Below are 20,928 nucleotides of genomic sequence, written 5' to 3' on the forward strand. Positions count from 1 at the left end.
ATTAAAACAAAAACACACTCACACAAAAACACACACACACATATACATACATGCATCTATAACGGTTATGATTGTTGACTGCGCCACGCAGCTCCCCTTCTGTCCCTTTCACACAGAAAGCGTTTGTACCTGACTGAGGTTGAAGGGAATGGCAATGGGAATTTGAACTGGAACTGGAACTGGAACCGGGATTGGGAAGTATGCGCCGGAAAGTACGTAACAAATTTGTGTAGGCCTGTCTAGGCATGTAACAACAACAACTAAAACAACAAGAGTAGACGACAAATTCTGCTCCTGCTTGGCCAAAGCCAGAAGAGACTGACTCTAACTTCAGGGGAGTGGCGAAAGGATTTTATGTGGATTCCAAGATGTGCGTTGTCGTCTACGTTGTTGTTGTTGTCACGGGGTTAAAGTACCGTTGAAATGCTTTCAGCATTCCGCATTCTTATTCATAACAGAAAGAAAGAGCGAGACAGAGAGTGACGAGGGTGCAACGAAGGAGTGGGCAGAAGTGCATTATGAGCAAAACACACAGAAAATAAATAAAAAGGCGTAAAGATGTGAAACGTAGAAGAAAGACAGAAAGCAAAACATTCCCCCCAGCAGCAACACTTTCAGGGGTGGCACAAACCTGGGGGTTGAGGTTGGGATTTGGGCATGGCCAAGGGAATCGGAGATTGGGGTTAGCTGCCATTGCGTGTCCACAACGTTTGCAATGGTATGTGGCGAGAGGGAGTGGAAGCGGGAGAAAGAGGATTGCAAATGGAAATACCTTTGTGCTGTGCGATGTCCAGTGAAAGGCCATTTGCACTCTGGCTTTGGCATGGCTCGTTTCTATGTCAAAGTCATTGGCCACTGGTCAATGTGGAACATGAACGAAACGACACACACGAAGCAGTGGAGAACAATGCCAAATGGCAACTGGCTCAAAGTCAAGGCACGCTCAGCGTGTCCAAAGCAATGATGGCAATGCGATCGTCGCGATCAAAGAAAGAACTGCTCATGACTCGCGAGAGTTGAGTCGAGCTAATCGATTTGATGCCAAACGTGCGGCTAAGCACAGCTCAACAACGATCTGCAATCGATCGCACTTGGTTCTGGCCACTTGGCTTTCTAACGTTCTCTTCGCTATTTGCTATTTATGTCAACCGTTGGCCACTACTTCAACTTCTGCAGTTCGTCCCCTTTTAATTGCGGCATCAACCACCTTGTTGTTGTCAACACAATGATTTCTTGCGTAAACTTTTCTAATTCTCCGCCATGCACAAGTGAGCATTAGACATTAAATTAATTATGGGCAACCGTGAAAAACCCATTTGACTACGCCTAAAGTCAACCCCAACCCCAACTCTAAATGGGTCTGTGGCAGCAACAGCTCTGCCACCCTCTAATAACTAGCCACCCCCTTGGCATAAACTGGTTGAGCAGAAAATTAAACATTTCTTTTTTGTTTCTATAATAAAATCTGTTGAGATAAAACTCAAGACACGCGGGAAAAGTTGAAATGAAAAACCTGCGGGAATGCGCTCAATAAGACAGCCAGTCACGAAAACTCGAGAAAATTCTTGCTTAAAGTCCGCGGAAAATAGAGAAAAGTTTATTTTGCAGTTGAGTTCTCAAAATGCAGTTTTCTGTTTTTGTTTATGCCAAGCCAATGTTTTTAAAGCAATACTATATGAATTAAATAAAAATAAAATATGATAAAAGAGTTGATTGACTTAATTAAGATGCAAAATGGTCTATTAAAACTTCTTTGAATACATAAATAATTGCCGCTTTAAAATAATTCCTTAATCTAAATAATAATTGATTACTAAAAGGTCAAGCTCTTGTGTTATAATTTGTCATCCAACGTACTACAAAAATATTATAATATTTAGCTTAAATAGCCCAAAGAATTTATATCCATGCCAAAGCATGTATGTCCTGAATTCAACATCCAAGTTTGCACAGCAACTGAACTGATTAACTTGATCCACTCACAAACTATACAGGGATTCACTCTGATTAGCTGAAACCACAAAACCGCATTCCCATTGATGTGCCTAACTTGCATTTCAAAAATTCGCGACAAACACCCTGAGCTAAAAAGTTCGCTGGCCGCTGGCTGCCTTTCGCCTTGTGGTCAAAATGTTACCCATGTTGTTGTTGTGGATGTTGAGTTGCTTTAAACAAACGAAACTTCCGTCTGGTTGCACTTCAACACGTAGCAGGCAGTGACCCAAATTGGCAACTCGCTGCGACTCATAAAAAAGCGCCACAGGAAACTATGCGCTAGCTGGCAGCAATGAGATGAACCAGCAGCCAGCAACCAGCAACCAGGTCAGCCAACTGGCCAGCTGGCGGCCAGTGAACAAGCAACAAGCAAGAGGCAATGAGCAACTTGCAACTTACAACTTACAACTGCAAACTAGCAGCAAGAAAAGTACTCGTAAATGCAATTACATGTCACCAAGGCAGCAATTAAGTGGTTCAAATTGCCATCGGTGACAAATCAAACTGAATAGCGAATACCGACAACAGACGACAGTCGACAATCGAGAGATGCCTCTGGCCCTTAAGTCGGTTCCCCCCATTGAGACGACGACGACCTCCCTCGAGGTGTCGAGTGGCAACCAGTTTAAGCGACACATACTTAACACACTCGTCCATCAACTTGGCCATCGACGACGACTATCGTTTATTATGAAATTATAGACGACTTCGCATTGCGGACAGTTACAATAAGACAAAAAATTAAAAACAGAGCAGTGGGGGTAAATAAAAAATTAAAAGATTGCGTATACGTCGCGTGTGTCCCATTGCAAGGCAATTACCCGACTGCCAACGACTTGTTAAAATGCCTGGCAAATGGAAATGGAAGTAAATTCGATTCGATTCGTTTCGATTCGATGCGGAATTGTAAACAATGCGAATGTATTGACAGCAATTCTGCAATTGCAGGTGTGAAAATTTGCAGGGCGAACACAAATAAATGGAATCAATATGGCAGCAAAAAAATACCCCAATGCACAAAGATACGTTGCGGCACACATGGGACCAGCAAAAGCTTCAACTGATACAAGCCAGTTGTGTGGCTGCAGTTCATTTTTCTGCATTTTTCTGTACTCTTGTATTTCTTTTGATTTTAACAAAACTTTAAAAAAAATTCAAAGCCAGCAACGGGTTAAGGTGGCTTAAGTAAATTGCTGATATTGCTGCCAGCTGCCACTGTTCTAGAGTCAGTAAAATTGGATAAGGTAGAGCAAGATTTGGTGTGGGAGGCGAATGTCCCCATTTACGCAGTCGCGACTCGAGTCGGGAGTCGCCACAATTTGAATCTCTCAGACGAGCGCCACTTGGCCTGAAAAATGGAAAAAGACGAAAAAAAAAACGAGAAGAAAAAAAAAAGAACAACTTAAAATTCGCGTAGCGCAAATTTGTTGCACAGAACTTAACGGTAAATGTAAAAAGGGTGGCCGCAAAAGGTAAAAGCAACTTTGGATTCGAAATTTATGCGCGCTCCGCAGCAGCAGCAGCGGCAAAAGCAGCGTCATCCTCTCTAGCAGCTGGCCATGGCAAAGTTTTTTCTAGCTATTCTCGATGTTGTTGTTGCTGCTGCTGTTGGTCAATGCAGTTAGAAAACTGACCGCAGCCATATTTGACAAGAGCAACGCCAACGGAACGTGCTCAACTCGCTAGGAATCAGCTTGTCCGCCCCGTTGCTCTCGCTCTCGCTCTTCTCTTCTCTTCTATTCTCTTTTATTCTCTTCTCTGGTCTGGCATGGCCAATCTCAATCCCGTTGCCGTTCCACTGAATCAGCATTAAATCAATCGCCAGCGAGGCGCAATTCCAAGAACTTTTGCGACCATCAATTGATGCACTCTAAACGGGAGTGGAAAATGGCAAATGGGGAAATTTTGTGGTGGGTCTGTTACTCCTGCTGCTGCTCCCTCTACAGGCTGCCCTCTAACTAAGTGTGGCTACAACGGGAACTGCTAAATCGCAATGCCAGTCCGCAAATAATCGCATAAATTCGCCATAAACTTTGCCCAGGTGACAAACTATGCTTGGCAAATATTTCCGAAACTAAAAATAGAGCTTAACTCGACATTTCTAGCTCCATGAAAACTTTATGCTCGTCGAGTGAATAAGATTTGTTTAAAAAGCTTATTCGACATTTATTCTTTTATACGCTTGCTAAAATGCAGATAAACATATGCAAGAGTTTATAATATTTCCTTTATAAAAACTCTTTTCCACATTTGCTGCAATACACAACAAATTAATTAAAGCAGGAAAAAGCTTTTAACATTAGAAACTTATGCATACAAATATCCTATGTTATAAAATCGTTTCCAAATTTGTTAAAATACGCAAATGCACATAACATGAAAGCTTTCCATTACCTATACTTATATGAGAGTGTGAGGAATTAATTAGTTTGATGTTGAACAGATATTTATACCCTTTACCCATAGGGTAGAAGGGTATTATATATTTGTGCCTGCAAGAATTGTGTGTAATGGGCAGAAGTTCAGCGTCCGTCTGTCCGTCCTTATGAAAAACTAGATCTCAGAGACTATAACATATAGAGTTATATTTATTTTTCGACAGTACATATTATATTATTATTTACTACGGGTCTTAGTTGCATTGACTCTTTTGTATATTGTCAATGCAGTATTATATCAATATACGGAATATAGCTATACCGCACTGTTTTGCTTTCATTAAAAAATAGTAGCGGATATCTCACAGTCGAGCACACTTGAATGTACCTTGTATTGTATACGAAATACCAAAAATTTAAAGCAATATAAATTCTCATGCTCGTCAACATATCTGATTATCGAAGCCTAATGGACAATTAGGGTTTTGTGTGTTTATGAATGCAAGCATAATGTAAACACGAATAAAATTAAATAAAATATTAGAATAAATAATTTTTAATCACATTATTGTTATGTAGCTTTTAGTTAGTAATTGAAATTTATGAAATCAATTTTCAATATTTTGGTCACACTTATTAAGAAAATACCTATTATGCAATTTTGTTAATGTTATGAAATTCTTATTATTTTTGTAGACTAGAAACTTGCATTAACAGAACTCAAGAAATTGAAGCTTGGTTAAGCACTACTTCATGGTTCAATCTGCTTAAAGTTGGGAGTTGGGTAAGTGGCTCAGTTATCAGCTGGCCATCGATGAGGCACAGCTGGCTTGGGGCCAGTGTTAAGGCGCACACACAGTAAGAAAAGCACAATGAAGAAAAAGAAAATGAAAAAAAAAACGCAAACATATGCAGCAAAAAACAATAACAAGCAATTGCAATTGGCAGGCAATGCACGAAATATCACAGCTCGTAAATCGACAGATCAGCTCCCCAGAGACCTGAGCAGCAACAAAAGCAACAACAACAACAACAAAGACGGCAACACTTGCAAGCCGCCTGCGAGTGTCGAAAATGTCCTCGCCCCGTTGGCTTTTGGGGCGTCGGCTGGCGCGCGAATTATGCCACCAAGTGGCAAGAAACAAGAGGCAGGCGGCACACAAATGAAATGAGCACCAAATCTTTGGATTGTCTTTTCTCCGATTTTTTTTTCTAAAGTTTTTCATGCATTGCCAAATTACTTGGCGGGCTTCAGCAACAGCTTCAGATGCAATTGCTGTTGCAGTTGCAATGTTGCACGTGCGCCTACTGCCTGCTGTCTGCCACGAAACGGGTTTGTTTTTTTCTTTGGTTTGTGTTGCTTTCGGGCTTTCGGTGCGCACTTTAATTTGCCAAATGGCAGCAGCGGCAAAGATAACTGAGGCCGACTCGGCCAACGGAGATGCAGATGGAGAGACAAAGGCGGGAACGGAGACTACAAGCGAGACTAAAACCAAGACTGTGTGCTGAAGGACATTCGGTGTCTGAGCAAATGAGCTAGAAAAATTACGAAAATGCAGCCGCAACAAAGTAGCCAAACGCAGCAGCAACAACTACAACAGCAACAACCACAACCACGAAAAAAAAATCAACAAAAATGTATACACAAATTGTGAACATACTTCGGCTCGCAGGCGAAAAAGGTAAGCAAAAATGCCACGAGACACTCGCAAAGGGGGAAAAAAAAGATCTGCCGTCAGTAAGACGCACACAAAATACCCTTTAAATTATGGGATAAAAAGAGCGAGAGGGAGATATAGCGAGAGTTAAATACTGACTTTCTACATAGAAATTATACCATCATAATGTTGTTGCTAAAAATGTTAATACTAAATAGATTACCAAATTCTTCCCATTAGGAATAATATAATAATTCTTAATTTTTTTTATAGATTGCTCTAAATACAATGCTACTAAAATGTGATTTATAAAATCTAGAATAATTTCTGTTTGAAGAAATTCTAAATCTTGTCTCAACAATATTATGCAATATTTTGTAATTCAATCTCTTATATAGATATATTTTAAATTGAAATTAAAAAATTATATTTTAGTGGCATTGTATTTAGTATAATCTTTAAAAAGCGATTAAAGAATTATTATATTATATTTTGTAACTTTATCAGAATTACTAATGTGATTTGATTAGGAACTTGCAAAACTATCTGGTACTCTGAATCTTAAAATTACTTTGAAAATTACTTCAAAAATAATCTTTGAATTGTAAAGCAAAAGGTTTTTTTCTGATAAAAATCTGTATTCTTCAATTTTTGTTGGAGTTTAATGATATGTTTGCTATTTAATTTTAAATTTTAACAGAATAACCAAAACCAAATTAGAAAATTACTTTCATTGGAATATATTGTACTTTGTACATGCAACACATATAGTAAATACATACATACGTATGATATGTTGCCACAAAATGAGCATGCCAACTGTTAGGATATGCAAAGACGCTAAAACGAAAGGCAGCTCTGAAAATTGTAGCTAAGTATCTTTGGCTTGTTTGGCTGCCGGCAGAAAGTTGTTGTGGCTCATTGCATTTTATTGTTGTTGTTGCAGTTGTTGTTGTTCTCGTTGCTAGATGCGCTTGTGCTAAAGTCAATTTTACAAGCAATGAACTAGAGAGATATCGCTGCTATTTCATCCTCCGCATGCAGCTCTCCCGATCTCAGCTGCTGCATCCATTGCCAGCGGGCTTCGCTGGCGTCAAAGTTTTCTACAAGGGACGGGCCACGCCCACAAAATTGCTAGCATATTTACGATGGTTTCGAGTAACAAACAGAAACAGCGAAGCGGCCCTGGATGCGGGTTCTTAGTTCTGGTCTGGGTCTGGGTCTGGGTCCGAGTGCAATATGCCCTCGATTCGAGAAATGCATTTGCGACCTGCTTGGTGTCATTTGGTGCTTCGACACAGCGCTTAAATAGATCAAGTGGCAGCCACAAACAGGAAGAGGGCAAGGGACGGGCAAACAAATTGCAATCTCTGAGGAACATTGCGTGGGCACTGAAGGGGACTTCTTCTTCTTCTTCCTGGCCACCCTCTGTCAATGGCATTTCTCATAAACAGTTATGGGACTTTGTGCTGTCTGATGTCTGTCTGTCTGACTGTCTGTCTGTCAGGTCTGTTCCCTATATGAGTTCTTGGCCCACGCCATTTGACAATTTGTGTAGTGGACATGCGTTATTTCTGAAATGTGTCATAAAACCAGGCACTTTGCTTTGCTTTTGAGTGGGCCCAAGTGCAAAAAATTGAAAGTACCTACGGACTTAAAGCTGCGCTTGATTGGTCCACATTATGACTATGATTTGTATTTGTACTCACTCAATAAAGGGCGTATAAGAGTACTTGCTTGTATTTTGCGTAAATGTTGCGACTCGTTTCTTACCTATAAACAGAAAAAGAAATCAAGTTCAATTAGTTGTCAATAAATTCAATAAATTATAAGACAGTTTAAACTACGCATGTAACTTCTTTAAAATATCAGATAATATTCAAACTATCATCAAACATCATTAGCAAGTCAAAATGTATAAAGAAATGCTGGTTGGATCCCATCACAGATGGATTATTATAATATCCGTTTACTGTAGAGAGGTCAACATTGAGTTCTGGGTACGATTGAGCTCCATCAGCATTCATATTCATATTCATCCAAACACAGTTATTTATGTATGAAAATTTTAAAACAAATTGACGCAAACTAATGAATATAATCCACAAAATACTTGCACACTCACACACATACTCACACATTAGCTTGGTTGGTAACCGGAAATGCTTCATTGTTGTTTTTAGTTGCCCGCAAAACGGCAGCAGCAACGACAAAAAGTGTTTTTTTCGTTCGTTCGTAGTCTGCGTCGGCGTCGGAAATTGAAAAGCAACCCAAAACCAACATCAAATTTAAATGGGAAAAATTTGTGCAAAAAACGAAAAATTAAGCCAAAAAAAAAAGTATAAAAGAAGCGAAACAAACATTGTGCCATTAAATATGTAGTTAGAGGGCAGTTCAACAACAACAAAAACCATCATCACACATATGCAACACGTACGTGTGTATATTTGTGTGTGTAATTGAACTTGTGATGCTCAATTTACGCCCGCAGCTGAACTGAACTCGGGTCGCACACATGAGCGACTTTGGTGCGATTTAAAACGCCAGCAAACAGTTTGAGAGCCACTGGCAAAAGTTTGGCATTGTTGTTAAGCCAAAATAATAGCAATTATTCGCTATTGTAGCCAACTGTAAATATATTGTCATCGCTCTAACTCATCCCCGCGTGCCTATCCCTCAATGATTGTTTTGGCTTGTTTTTTCCGCTTTGTGCTTTTGATAGAGCAAATTACTTGACTTTATGCAACTTTCGTTGTAAAGGCAACAACAGCAATTACTCACAGTCAAGGTCACTTCTGAGGTCAGTGGCGCTCTTTAAAGTTACTGCTTTTGATGTTTTGAGAAATTAGCAATAAAATTATTTATAATTCAATCAATTAGCATTGCGAAACAAAGGTTCGCTCTTGTCTTGACTTAGCTTTAAATTCCACGAATTATAGTATTGAGGAATTAGCAAGAGCAGCCCAAAAATATTTGTTAAACTCGGCTGACAGCCACATGACAATGATATTAATAACATCATAGACAAGCGACAGCCTGTTTCGCAAGATCATCGCAAGAGATCTATTTACACAAGTTCCGTGAAAAGAGACACAACTTTTATATGCTGCTTATTTGGCAATTCGCAGGGCATATTGAAAATTGTTGTTGTTGTGTTATGTTTTGGCTTTGACATTTGTGTCAGATAAAAAGTGACAGACAACATGGAGAAGTTTTGCATTTCAGTAAAACATTGTGAACAAGCAGTGATAACATGATGAACTACAAAATGCGACACCCTCAAACTCAAATATTTACTAATGCAAAGAGCAAGTCTGAGCGTTAAAATTGAAGCATAACTTTATAATTTTACTGCACAAAATCTGAATGAAAAGTTTTAAACAATAACTTGGAGTCGTCCCTATAAATAAATAGTTCAATTTGGTAATCAATTTATGGCAAATACATAACATACATACAACAGAGTAACTCGTAGAAGCAACAACACTTTGGTGAGGTTGACAGTGAGAAGTGGACATGCCAGGCCAGGCCAGTTGAGAGCAGGACCAGAGAGGTCCACATGCTCCATTTGTTGTGCCCGAAGCGCTAAAAACTCTTAGCATTTTAATTGAATTACAGGCAGGGTGGAGGGGCAGGGGCAGGGGCAGCAACAGGAGGAAGGCATGTCCTGGTCGCGTGTGGTGCCTCGACTGCCATAAATTTGTAACTGTTTGCTGTACTTGACACATTTCATAGTTGGAGTTGGAGTGCGAGTGGAGTCGAGTCGAGTGCGAATGGACTGCAGTGCATTGCCCGTCCGCCTTATAGTTATCATACATACACACACACACACACTCACACAGACGTGCACACACACAGAAAAAGATACAAGCGAAACAGTTTGTATAAATATTTGCGTAGGTGTTTTTACTCTGTTGCTCAGTTGTTCAGTTGTCGTGAGGCTGGGAATTCATGTAAATTAAAATTAAACTTAAATTAACAACTAAATAAACGAACACGAGTCATAAATTTGAATATCAACTTCTGCTCAAAGCTGAAGCTGAATACCCTATCCTATAATATTAAGTATCATTATGTGAACATCATTCCAATTACTGAATAAGTAAGTTAGTGCGCTCACTTTTGTAAGTGAACTAGATCGTCCACTTCATTCGTTTGATTTTGCTCCTAACGTTGTTCGTAGTTTTATTCATATTTCGATTGCAATCATAGGTCACATTTAAATGCTATTCATTTCTTAATTTTAAATCAGTTTGGTTTTATTTAAAGTATACTATTAATTTAATAGCATTCAGTAAAAAAACCATTAAACAATGCGTTTTAAAGTTTAGCTTTAACCAGTTTCAATAGCTATAAGATAGTGAAAGACTATCGAACGCAAATAAAAAAAAAACACTAAGCAAACATTTAATTTGTTAACAAGTACGAACAAAAGCTTAAAAATTAACTAAAGAAAAGAAATAACGATGAAAGTGAACTTCTTCAGGTAGTTCAATTTTCTGCATTGGACATTTTTCTTCGTTCGAAAAATTGAACTGTGAACAAGAACTCAAGAGTTAACTAAAATAAGCTAAAGAATAATAAAAATGATGAAAGCAAACTTATTCAGTTCGTTCACTTTTCTACATAATGAAAATGAACAACCCAACACTTTCCTACATGAGTATTATTATTAATGTGATGTATGTGTATTTAGTTAGATATTGTTAATTAACCTGCACCAACCTTAAACCAAAAAGCAACCTGATTGACATCGTTGTGGTTGTTGATGTTGTTTTTGTTGTAAGTGTAGTTGTGGTGATTGCGACATTGGTTCCCATTACAATTATTGATGACGCGTCACATTACGTTAGGCGAAAGTGCAAGCGAGCCATTAAATGTCATTAAGTGTGGTTATAAGGCCAACAATAAAGTATCAATATCATTTATTTCGTATTGTATTGATACGTGTGTGGGTTTGTTTTGTTTGCAAATTGTTACATAAAGTTCAATTGCCATTTGTGGAATTTTTCAATCAGATTTCATTTCATTTTCCAGCAGCCAAGGGTGATCCGAATTGCGTATACGCCGCGTAGGTCCATCGACATTTTTCCAGGAGTTAATTCCCATCATTTGTTGTTGTTGTTGTTGTTATTATTTTAATTACGCATTAAATGTGTTTGGCAGGCAGTCAGTTTTTAATTTGTTTGGCCAGAATTTTTTGTATTAAACGCCGCAGGTTGCCAAAAGGATCCAGACGCATGATGTTTATTTATTTTTTTCGTGTTTCGTGTAAATTTGTTGTATTTAATTAAACGAAATATACCAGAGGCGAAAGCAACGGTAGAATTTACATACAAATTTGAAAGCAAAAACGTATAATTAATATTTAAAAAAATGCAACTTCTTGTTGCTGCTGATGTTGTCATGCTTTATTTATCCACAATGTATTTCAATAATTTTATACGATACGAATATGACATTTACATGTTTAGCATTCAAATAAATTAAAATAAAACACAGTCTGTCAATGCAAATATTGATGGCATATTAAATACATGGATTTCTGTTCTTTGTGGAGCTTTACAAATGCGGGAATTTAAATCGTTTCAGTCATCATATCATAATATTAAAACTTTAAAATTAATTGAAATTCTATTTCTTTTTCCAAATTTTGTTTGGAGGATCATTAAGCATAAAATAAAATTTTCTTTATCATAGTATTACTTAACTGTCGTAAAATTTAAATAAAAAACTCATAAATAACAAAGTTATACAAAGTGACAACAATAATGGTATTTATTACAATCAAAACACGCAGTTATTTAGGATTGATGTCTGGCCCACACAACATGAGCGTGTAGCAAAGGAATTTATTGTGATACAATCTGTATTCTGTTTATAAATCAGAACCAATCTAATAGCAATCATAAACAATGTTCTTCAGCCCCAAAATGAAAAAGAACATCCGAAAAACTATGAAGCCTCTATAAAACTTTACCACTTCATTTGCCTGACAAGCGCAATCCCAGTTCTCAGTTCTCTCTTATCTTGCCGAAAAAAATAAGTAAAAAAGCGGCAGAAGAACAATCGGAGAAGGGAGATGGAAAGGGAAGGGAAGGGTAAAGAGGTACTATCTGGTTCAGCACATTGCGTGTTATCAGTGCCATCTTTACTGTGCCAAGGGTTCCGTTGTAAGTGAATGCGCAATTGAATAGAAAAAGAGAACGAAGAACAAGAATAAGAATGAGAATGAGAATAAGCTGCGACAAAGGGCGCTAAACTATGCCGTTTGTTCTGCAGGCTCCTTCTCTGAGGCCGGAATCAGGCACGTCGCAAGACTCGAAATGCGGTTTGAATAATGTGTCCTTAGTGTGTGTGAGAGTGTTGGAGCTAAGGAAATGAGTGCAAAAGGAGAGAACTTTTGGGGCAGACGTCAGAGAGACGGCAGAGGGCGGTCGGCAGCTTGTGCCAAGTGCCAAGTTAAGTTGACATACAAATTAACGGTTCAATAGAGCTGCTATACACACACAGACACACACGAACACACACGCACACAGTCACTCACACATAGACACACTCATAAAAAGCAGCTTTAAGTGTATCTGAACTGGGTCTCTGTGGCACTTGGAGCCTCCTATTCCACAGCTGTCAGAAATGATGTCGTGCGTGCCCAAACTATGCAGTCTCATTAAATCTAACGAGCGTCTAGGGTTCGCAACAGAAGCGAGAGGAGGGGACAGTGTATTATGCAAAATGTCTACATTTTCGCATTTTCAAACTGAAGGAACTGAAGAAGTTTTGATAAGAAGACGCAAGTAAATCGTGGCTCCTTGTTAAGCTTTCGCATTAGACATTTGCTTTGATTTAATTACATGACTTTGTGCTGAGCTCTCTGCTTACGCATGGAGAAATGACTTAAACTATACGTTCTATATATGATCATGTCAGGGGTTGACTATTATTTATTTGCCATAATAATAGGCCAGGCCAAATTACAGCCAGCGATTTATGGGGCCAATTCAAAATAAGAAACATTTAAATTGATTCAAGTTTAGCCATAAAATGGTGAACTCCAACAAACACAACAACTACGTATATAGAGTCCAGACTTTACTCGTTCATTCTTGACTAACGCTAAAGCAGTTCACCATCCCTTCATCGTATTTATGTTTCTCACTTTCTTACTCTTACTCTTCTTACCCGTTGACGTCTCCCCACCGCCTAACAATGTGTCGCTGTGAATTGCGCTTAAAAGCTTAGTTGGCTATCGATTCAATCCAACACACGCTGCATTTCTCTTGGGGCAACTTGAGAGCAAGATTGCTTTGTATGCGTACTCACAAAGCAGGTTATATTTAATTTGTCATCAGGTGTGCGACGCATAGCGGAAATAGATTACACCACAAAAAGCAATGTAAACAAAGAGCCGTCTATACGTAATTCCCAAGAAATATGTTCTTATCAGATGAGATATACTTGCTCTTATTATTTACTCATTTCTGCGGCATATCTTTCAATACACATATATAATGTTCTTTGTACTGACTTGCTATTAAACCATAAAACGTCTAGAATTTTCATTTTATTTTTAATATCTTTGGTTGAAAATGAAGTACTAGTATATGTTAATACCAAATGTAGCTTTTGGTATATTTGAGTGTTTTGGTATATCAATTTGGTATATTTTTTACGAATATATCACAAAATACTAAAATACACTAGAGTTGAAAATTTGATCACACCAACATACTGATTTTTTTTGATTTTTCTAACTTATTTTATTTTCTTTTTTTTTTTCTTTTCCTATTAGTTAGTTAATTGTTAAAAGTTGTAATAATAGAATAAAAACAAAGTATGTAACGTAATATATTCAAAGTAAAGAAGTTTTACGAAGGAAGAGAAGAGTATGGTTTACATATAATTGGCAGAGACTTTAGGCTTCGGTTAATGCTTCTTGATTGTACTGTACGCATTAGCGCATGTTGTTTATTGGCTGTACCTGATGGCAAATCGAAGTTCAGCTAAAGACTGTCATCTAAAAAAGCTGCGCATTACATGCAAAACAACTTAGTGAAAACCGGTAACATACAGCTACAGCTCTGTGTTACACGCCCACCGTAAAAAACGTTGAAAGAAACAAGAACAAAAATAAAACTCATTCGCTCAGTGGCAGGTGAGATTAATTTGATTAGCAGGCGGAAGCCAGGCCAAGAGCAAAGCCAAACATTTTGTGTGTGGCCCACACGCATTCACTCGCAACTGGAGCAGTGACAGACTGGCTAACTGCTTGCTTGACTGATTGATTGACTGACTGTTTCATTGATTGATTGATTGTTGCGCACTTTAATTCAAATTGACGAAAGTGTGAGTCAAGTCAGAACAACATCAGCTTAAATAACTCACGCATTCTGCAAAAAGTCATAGTGATAAGGCAAAGATAGTTACCCCAGATTCATGTCGAGTGCCTGATACCACGTCGACTGATTAGTAATATGCCTTAAATCAGCATTTACATTCAAAAATGTGAAAATAATGCGCACTCGACTGATATTTGCCTTTGATTTGTGCTAGTTTTATAAATAGCCACAATCTAAACAGAAGTTGGAGCATATTGGAAGAGAGAGGTCGACAAAGACATAGAGAGAGGGAGAGAGAAAGAAATGTAAAGAGAATGAGAAAGTTAAAGATAGAAAGGGAGCTGACGAGGTGCAAATATTTGCGCGATGATTTTACTTCATAAATGTCGAGTGCAAAGTGTGAGGTTATTGTTTAATAAATCCACGATAAGATATGAACTACCGATTGCCATAGACCAGCTGCGACCCACGAAGAAAATGAGATTAAGATCACTCACCCCTGAGTCAGAATAAATCCCAAAAGTTATTCCAACTCGCACTCACTAATTTAATGACTTAATTCAATGTATTCACACGAATAATATCAAATTAACTTGTGGAAATCATTTAACAGCAATTAGAACTTGATTCATAAGCTCATGTTGACTTTATTCCGTCTTAATTAAAATTGTATACAAACAGTTCGATATGAATCTCAAAAGGAGTGGAGTTGAAATAATTGTCAGTCATAAATAGTGATGGCAAAAGAACAAAACTTAATCTATTTTAAATTATATGAAATTATTAAAGCGTTGGAATATTATTCAAAGAACAATAACAATAATAATCAAATAATGATGAGTTTTATACAAGTATGTTCGATATTCTTAAATATAATGTTTTCCGAATTATCGATAAATTATGATATTAATAGACCCAACTTTTCTACGGGAAACAAAATAATCGTTTAAAGTATGCCATCACTAGTTTCGAATAACACTCAATACTCATTGAACTGGACACCCACACAACTGTTATGCAAAAGCTGCACTTGGTTCCCAGGAAAAACCCAAAACTCTGCATTAAGTATACGTATTCGATCCCATACACTTGACACAGACACCCAAAAGTGAACAACCCCTATTCCCCTATTTCCCCCCCAATGCCGCAACTTGTTGACCAACAATCTCTAGAGCAACGCCTGCTGGTTGCTGTTGTAATTGTTGCTGTCACTTGTTATGTTGACCGGGGCGAGCGTATGTACTGTGGACCGGACCGGGCCATGCAATTAGCTGGAGGTCGTTTTGTTCAGCTCACATTTTGGCAGAGAGGTCGTTGATACTCGTATTGGAATTGCAATGGGTGTGGTCTGTGCTCCAATAGCCAATCAACTTTGACAGTGTTTCGGCAACGATTTGTTCAACAAATTCTTATTAAATTAGCCAATGAACATTTGCAGAGCAGCAGAGCTTCGAAGTCTTTGATCGAAAGATTTTCGAGCCTTTAGGGCGCACTTTAAACTCTAAAAGATTTTCTTTTGCTTTTCGCCTGTTTTTTGTGGTTTGACAGTCATTCAATTGTCAATATCTTTTCGACTTGATCGTCACGATTTCTGTGGCAAGGCGAATGGCACGACTTGCAACTTGACATTTGCAGTAATCGCGGAAATTGGCTTTGCATTGAACTTCAAATTGAAATTGCACGCTTGCAACTTGTTTTCGTTTTAGTCATGGGTGTGTCTGCATTTGGGCACGTGGCAGCTACGGGCACAATGCATCAGTCGGCATACATTTTGTTGTATTTCCAGCCAAATGAAAGTCCAAGCGGTAGCGGTAAATCAGGACATGAAAAGCCCTTTCAACCAAAACTATATTAATAGACTTTCTAAACGCATAAGTCAAGTTCAATTGTTTATTGCTTGAACGGAAGTTAAATTTATTATTAAGAAATGTGCTTTCGACCTTTTTGGAGTCATAATATTGAAGACAACTTATATGTATTCATTAAATTGAAATAAAGATTTTGTATTCATTTTAATTTAAGCAAACTAAGTCATAATTTTCAGTAATATTTTTAAATAAATTTAAATAAAGAAATATTTTCAAAATGTTAACTAGCTGCTGCTATTTCTTTACCCTGAAGAAGGGCTGCTTCATTATAGCCATATCAACTGCATTGATGTACGGTCTTTCTGCTTTTACTATGGCTCTCTTTTTGACAAATCAATTACCAGGTAAGAGATCAAATCAATTGAACTGCAAACCATTAAATCAACTCTTATTCATGCAGAGTCCATGTTGAATGAATACTTAAACAGTAATGTGCAATTGCGAATCTTCATTGGATCAATAGTGTTACTCCTGAGTGCATGCTCTCTAATCTATGGCACATTTCAGGTATTATATTTATTGGTAAACTCAATATTATATTATAATTATTTAATCGTAATAGGAGATTCCATTCTTTCGTAATCCCTTGGCTATTGCTAGTCTGTATTCATATCCTCAGCATGCTGCTCACATTCTTTGTGGTCATTTATAATTATGCGCCAATATTTTTAATAATTTGTATGGTTTTTACACTAGGTAAGTGAAAATATGATCGATGATAATGTCACAATTGAATAAATATTTATATTTCAGCCATTTACATTTACTTTTGGATAATTGCACTATCATTCCTGATTGCTCTACTCTACATCAAATAATTTCAAAATTATTTAATATATTTATATTGCGTGGAAATAACTGTCTAAATTTGAAGTAAATTATCTTAATTTTCTATCATAAAGAATTTCTTGTAATATGTTCCTTCGGCGCTGCTGTTTTTGTGTGCCACTTCGAACTGCTTCTGAAATCATTGGCACCTTGTACCTGGGCTTCTTCTTTACCGAGATGTCCGTTCATGGTCAACAGTCAATTTTTATATGTAAGTGATTAATCAGACGAATATCAAAACTATTTTCCATACTCGACTATTCAGGCGCTAAGAGCCAAAAATGGGATGTGCTACAAGCAGCTCTTCTAACATCAGGCGTCATCTCTTCATTGATGTTAATCTATGGTTCTTATAAGGTCTGTACATAGATAAACAATTAAATTATTATATGTAGAAATGTATCTCCTAGGAAAATCGATGCTTTGTCTTGGTCTGGCTAATAGACTTTCTCATCATATTCATAGCGTATGTGGTGTTGACCATTCTAGATGTTGTGATATATCATCCCCTGTTAGTCATCATTATAATTGAGTGTTGTATATTGGGTAAATATCTCGATGTCATTCTAGTTCTTACTGTATCTAATGTATCAAATATTCTCAGTATCTATGCTTTATGCTCTGATTGTTGTTAGCTCCTTTTATCGTCTTCTTCGATCGCTTGCGACCGAAGCCGTTCAAATTTAATCAAAATCGTACCGAAGTTAAACTAAACCTATTTTTAATACTAATAAAAAGTTATTCATCAAAGCAAGCTAGTTTTACATTCATTATTTTATTCCAACTCAACACTACATCTGCTAGATTTCATCTCATTTAAGACATTTAAGTGTTTTAGTTTATTACTAAATTTCGAGCAGTTCGAATCCAGAAAACTCTTTAAACTCTCAAGATGGCCTGTCGCTGCAAGTACTTTGTAAAGCTGCTGAATAAGTGCTGTTTCTGTTTCTCACTGCGTACTGGCACATTATTGCTGGGTTGTGTATTCCTGACATGGTTCATCTACCTTTGCCTGGGCAGTGCCTTCATGATGGAGTGCATCTTCCCCAATGAGTATATGCACGAGACAAAGGGCCCACCGGCTGCCCCAAAGACAACAATGGTCTTCTCCTTCTTTGGCATCATTGCGTCTGCAATGGTTTGCATCGGAGTGCACAATGTGAGTTTTGGAAATGCTGCTCCCTCTTCCTATAAACTAATTAACAAATTTACAAATTTAGAACAACGAGCTGCTTTTCGTACCATTTCTGGCGTTAACACCGTTCTATATTTTCGCCCACGTTATGGCCATGATATTGTATTCCTTCGTTTGGATTATAATAACTCTATTTGTAATTACAATTGGTAAGTGGAAATGGAATTGATTTGATCCTCATCTCATCATCTATACCTTTCATAGTTGTTCTTATCTACGCATGGATCGTGATCTACTCCTATTTCACCGAACTGCGCTATGCGTATGACGAAGATCTGCCGCAACAGACTTATATTTGAGATCAATCATTATATTTTTGATCTCTTCTTCCGGGCTAAATATATATGGTAAATTGTGCAAGTGAAAGACCAGAATATTTCTTTATATTAACTAGTTATAAGAGACGACAATTAATTTATCGCTTCATTTCCAGAGATTGTTCTAGATAGACGAATTCGGGTTATAGTTTTTAGGGTCATGCACAATGCGTGACATGCAGGCTGATCTATTTATACATACACATATACATTATACAGTAGGGTAATTGACTTTCAGCTGGAAGGGGCAATACTGAAATGGAGAGAGAGAGGGAGAAAGTTGAACTCACCTTTGGCAGTGAGGCGAGCACTTGCTGTTTGACATCCCAGACCAGACGCTCCGATGGGAACTGCAGACACTTGTAAACATTCAGCTCCGGCACATGGATGCGCACCAGTAGCCACCCGTCTCGGGGCTCTGGCGGCGGCTCATCGTCAAACGCACCCGGCCCGGACGTGTTGTCCATGTTGGCCGGGTTCTGTTTGACTTTGGGCGTGGGTGGGTGATACGTCGTAATTTTGACGGCTTTTGTTGTGACAGTGTCACAACTACAAAGTAAATTCCCTAAATTTAGTGTATAGGGATTTTCGCTTTTAAGCTAATCGATTTTGTTGTTTCTTTTCTTTTTTTGCTTTGTATAAAGTTTGTGTTTTTTTCAAAAGAACTTTTGTCAATTGCGCATTTATTTAATTGAGCTGGCAGTTGCCTGTAGCTTTAACATTTCCTTGTGAACTTTTCCTTGAATGGAGAGATTTACAAGTGGAATGTGCATCATGCTGAAATTAAAGACAATTGTTTGAGATAGCATTAGATTTAGTAGTAAATTTACTTATAATTATATGTACATATATAGTTATTTAGGCAAAATTAAATAATAAATGTAAAAATAAAAAAATACGATTTCCAAGGCAAAAAAAAAATTATTTTTGAATAAAAAGAAAACTGGAAAAGGTGATAATATTGATAATATTGAAAATAAATTTAAAAGCAATATTTGGTATATCGATATATACCAATTAATTATCGACAAAAATATTAAAATATACCGAAAGCATTATTTGGTATATCAATATACTACTACTACTTTACCGAAATATACCGAAAACTATATATGGTATATTGATATATTTTCGACACAACTTATATTATATTTGCATTATTTGCATTTATTGTACCCATAACCACAGACACATAACTCATCTGCTGCGATCTTGGCATTTCCTCTTTCTCTCCTCTCTTCTCTACCGCTTTCTCGATGTGTAATCCACTGGTAATGTAACCACACACTCAAATTAAAACAAGTTTTTAGCGAGTCGACTTTGCATTACAAAACGTAATTTGTAAATTGGTTTACTTGGTTAACCCCGTGCCACAGCGTGCTCCCTCGCTCGGCCTACGCACCGAAACCACTTTGAACAACGCAGTCCGCTCCATCAGTCTGTCAGTCAGTCAGTCAGTCAGTCAGGCAGGCAGTCAGTCATTCGGTTTGTCGATCGGGCGCTGTCATTGTGTCAGTTGCACAGACACTTCCCCATAAATTGTCAAGGCGAGCAAAAAAGTTGGCACATAAAAACATTTGTTGCTGTTGCAGTTGCTGCAGTTGATTACTCTCTGATATTGACATTTTATAGCTGAAGTCTGCAGCAACTCCAACTCTGCAGTCGCAGTTGCAGCCGTTGCAATTATACACAAATTAAATTCACACGCTAACCTCAAAAAAAAAAACACAAAAAATCGAAAACTAAAAAATTGGAGAATGTTTTTATGTCATCGTCAATCGAAATGTGTGGCGAGAGGGGCGAAATCATGTAGGCCGTTAATTCTGCAAAAAGTCTAACTTTTTATTGCAGCCATGTTGATTATATTAACTAGTTACTAAGTTTTTAGATGGGGGCGTCACATAGATTGCAATTGCGGGTGATGGAGGTGTCAACAACTCGAACAGCAAGTGAGACCGTTAGGCAAAGCAAGAAAGTAACATGAACTGGGTCAGACAGGTGTTTAGACACTTGTCGAATGGGTTAAAGAAGTTTCACACTTTCAAAAAATATGTATATTTGTATGCTGTGTAAATGAATCTTTATGCGAAGAAATGTGTTAATAATTAACGTGCAAAGATAGATGATATCAGTGCTAAAATATAAAGAAACCTGTTATTCCTAACTTCAACGTGTATATTTGAGATACATACACGTCAAATTTGATCTTCTAAAATCATATATAAAATATACATTGATAATCTTTAGACACTTGTCGAATGGTCAAAAAAGTTTCACACTTTCAAAATATACGTACGTTAGATGTTGTAAATAAGTAAATCTGTATGCGAAGGAATCTATTAATAATTCC

The 20,928-nt window shown here is 37.5% G+C and overlaps 3 protein-coding genes and 1 long non-coding RNA gene across 13 annotated transcripts in view; 2 read left to right on the forward strand and 2 right to left on the reverse strand.

Moving 5' to 3' along the window:
- LOC133846204 (SH3 and multiple ankyrin repeat domains protein 1) overlaps positions 1-20,928 on the reverse strand; it is a 76,134-nt gene that overhangs the window by 18,212 nt on the left and 36,994 nt on the right. For 5 of the 9 annotated variants that reach the window (XM_062281019.1, XM_062281026.1, XM_062281021.1 and 2 more), the window contains 2 exons: positions 18,869-19,355; positions 10,757-10,774 (listed from right to left, as the gene is read on the reverse strand). In XM_062281019.1, the coding sequence (XP_062137003.1) occupies positions 10,757-10,774; positions 18,869-19,045 (195 nt within the window). In that variant the 5' untranslated portion in view covers positions 19,046-19,355. The remainder of the gene's footprint in view (positions 1-10,756; positions 10,775-18,868; positions 19,356-20,928) is intronic. The other 4 variants (XM_062281027.1, XM_062281022.1, XM_062281024.1 and 1 more) reach the window with 1 other exon arrangement.
- Positions 6,743-9,198, reverse strand: LOC133846217 (uncharacterized). Of its 2 annotated transcripts, none has more exons than XR_009894845.1 (3): positions 8,169-9,198; positions 7,741-7,804; positions 6,743-7,684 (listed from the first exon to the last, which is right to left on the reverse strand). It is a non-coding gene; the product is annotated as an uncharacterized LOC133846217 (long non-coding RNA). The 2 variants fall into 2 exon arrangements; XR_009894844.1 differs by having other exon boundaries at positions 6,745-7,677.
- Positions 16,374-17,816, forward strand: LOC133846214 (uncharacterized). Its single transcript, XM_062281036.1, has 7 exons — positions 16,374-16,582; positions 16,639-16,745; positions 16,801-16,934; positions 16,992-17,277; positions 17,332-17,423; positions 17,477-17,612; positions 17,671-17,816. Exons 4-7 carry the CDS (start codon positions 17,154-17,156, stop codon positions 17,751-17,753), a joined length of 435 nt encoding a protein of 144 aa, XP_062137020.1. The 5' UTR covers positions 16,374-16,582; positions 16,639-16,745; positions 16,801-16,934; positions 16,992-17,153; the 3' UTR covers positions 17,754-17,816.
- Positions 17,837-18,588, forward strand: LOC133846212 (uncharacterized). The gene is made up of 3 exons (XM_062281034.1): positions 17,837-18,225; positions 18,287-18,410; positions 18,466-18,588. Exons 1-3 carry the CDS (start codon positions 17,959-17,961, stop codon positions 18,558-18,560), a joined length of 486 nt encoding a protein of 161 aa, XP_062137018.1. The 5' UTR covers positions 17,837-17,958; the 3' UTR covers positions 18,561-18,588.

Source organism: Drosophila sulfurigaster, chromosome 3, assembly GCF_023558435.1.
Source record: "Drosophila sulfurigaster albostrigata strain 15112-1811.04 chromosome 3, ASM2355843v2, whole genome shotgun sequence".
NCBI lineage: Eukaryota > Metazoa > Arthropoda > Insecta > Diptera > Drosophilidae > Drosophila > Drosophila sulfurigaster.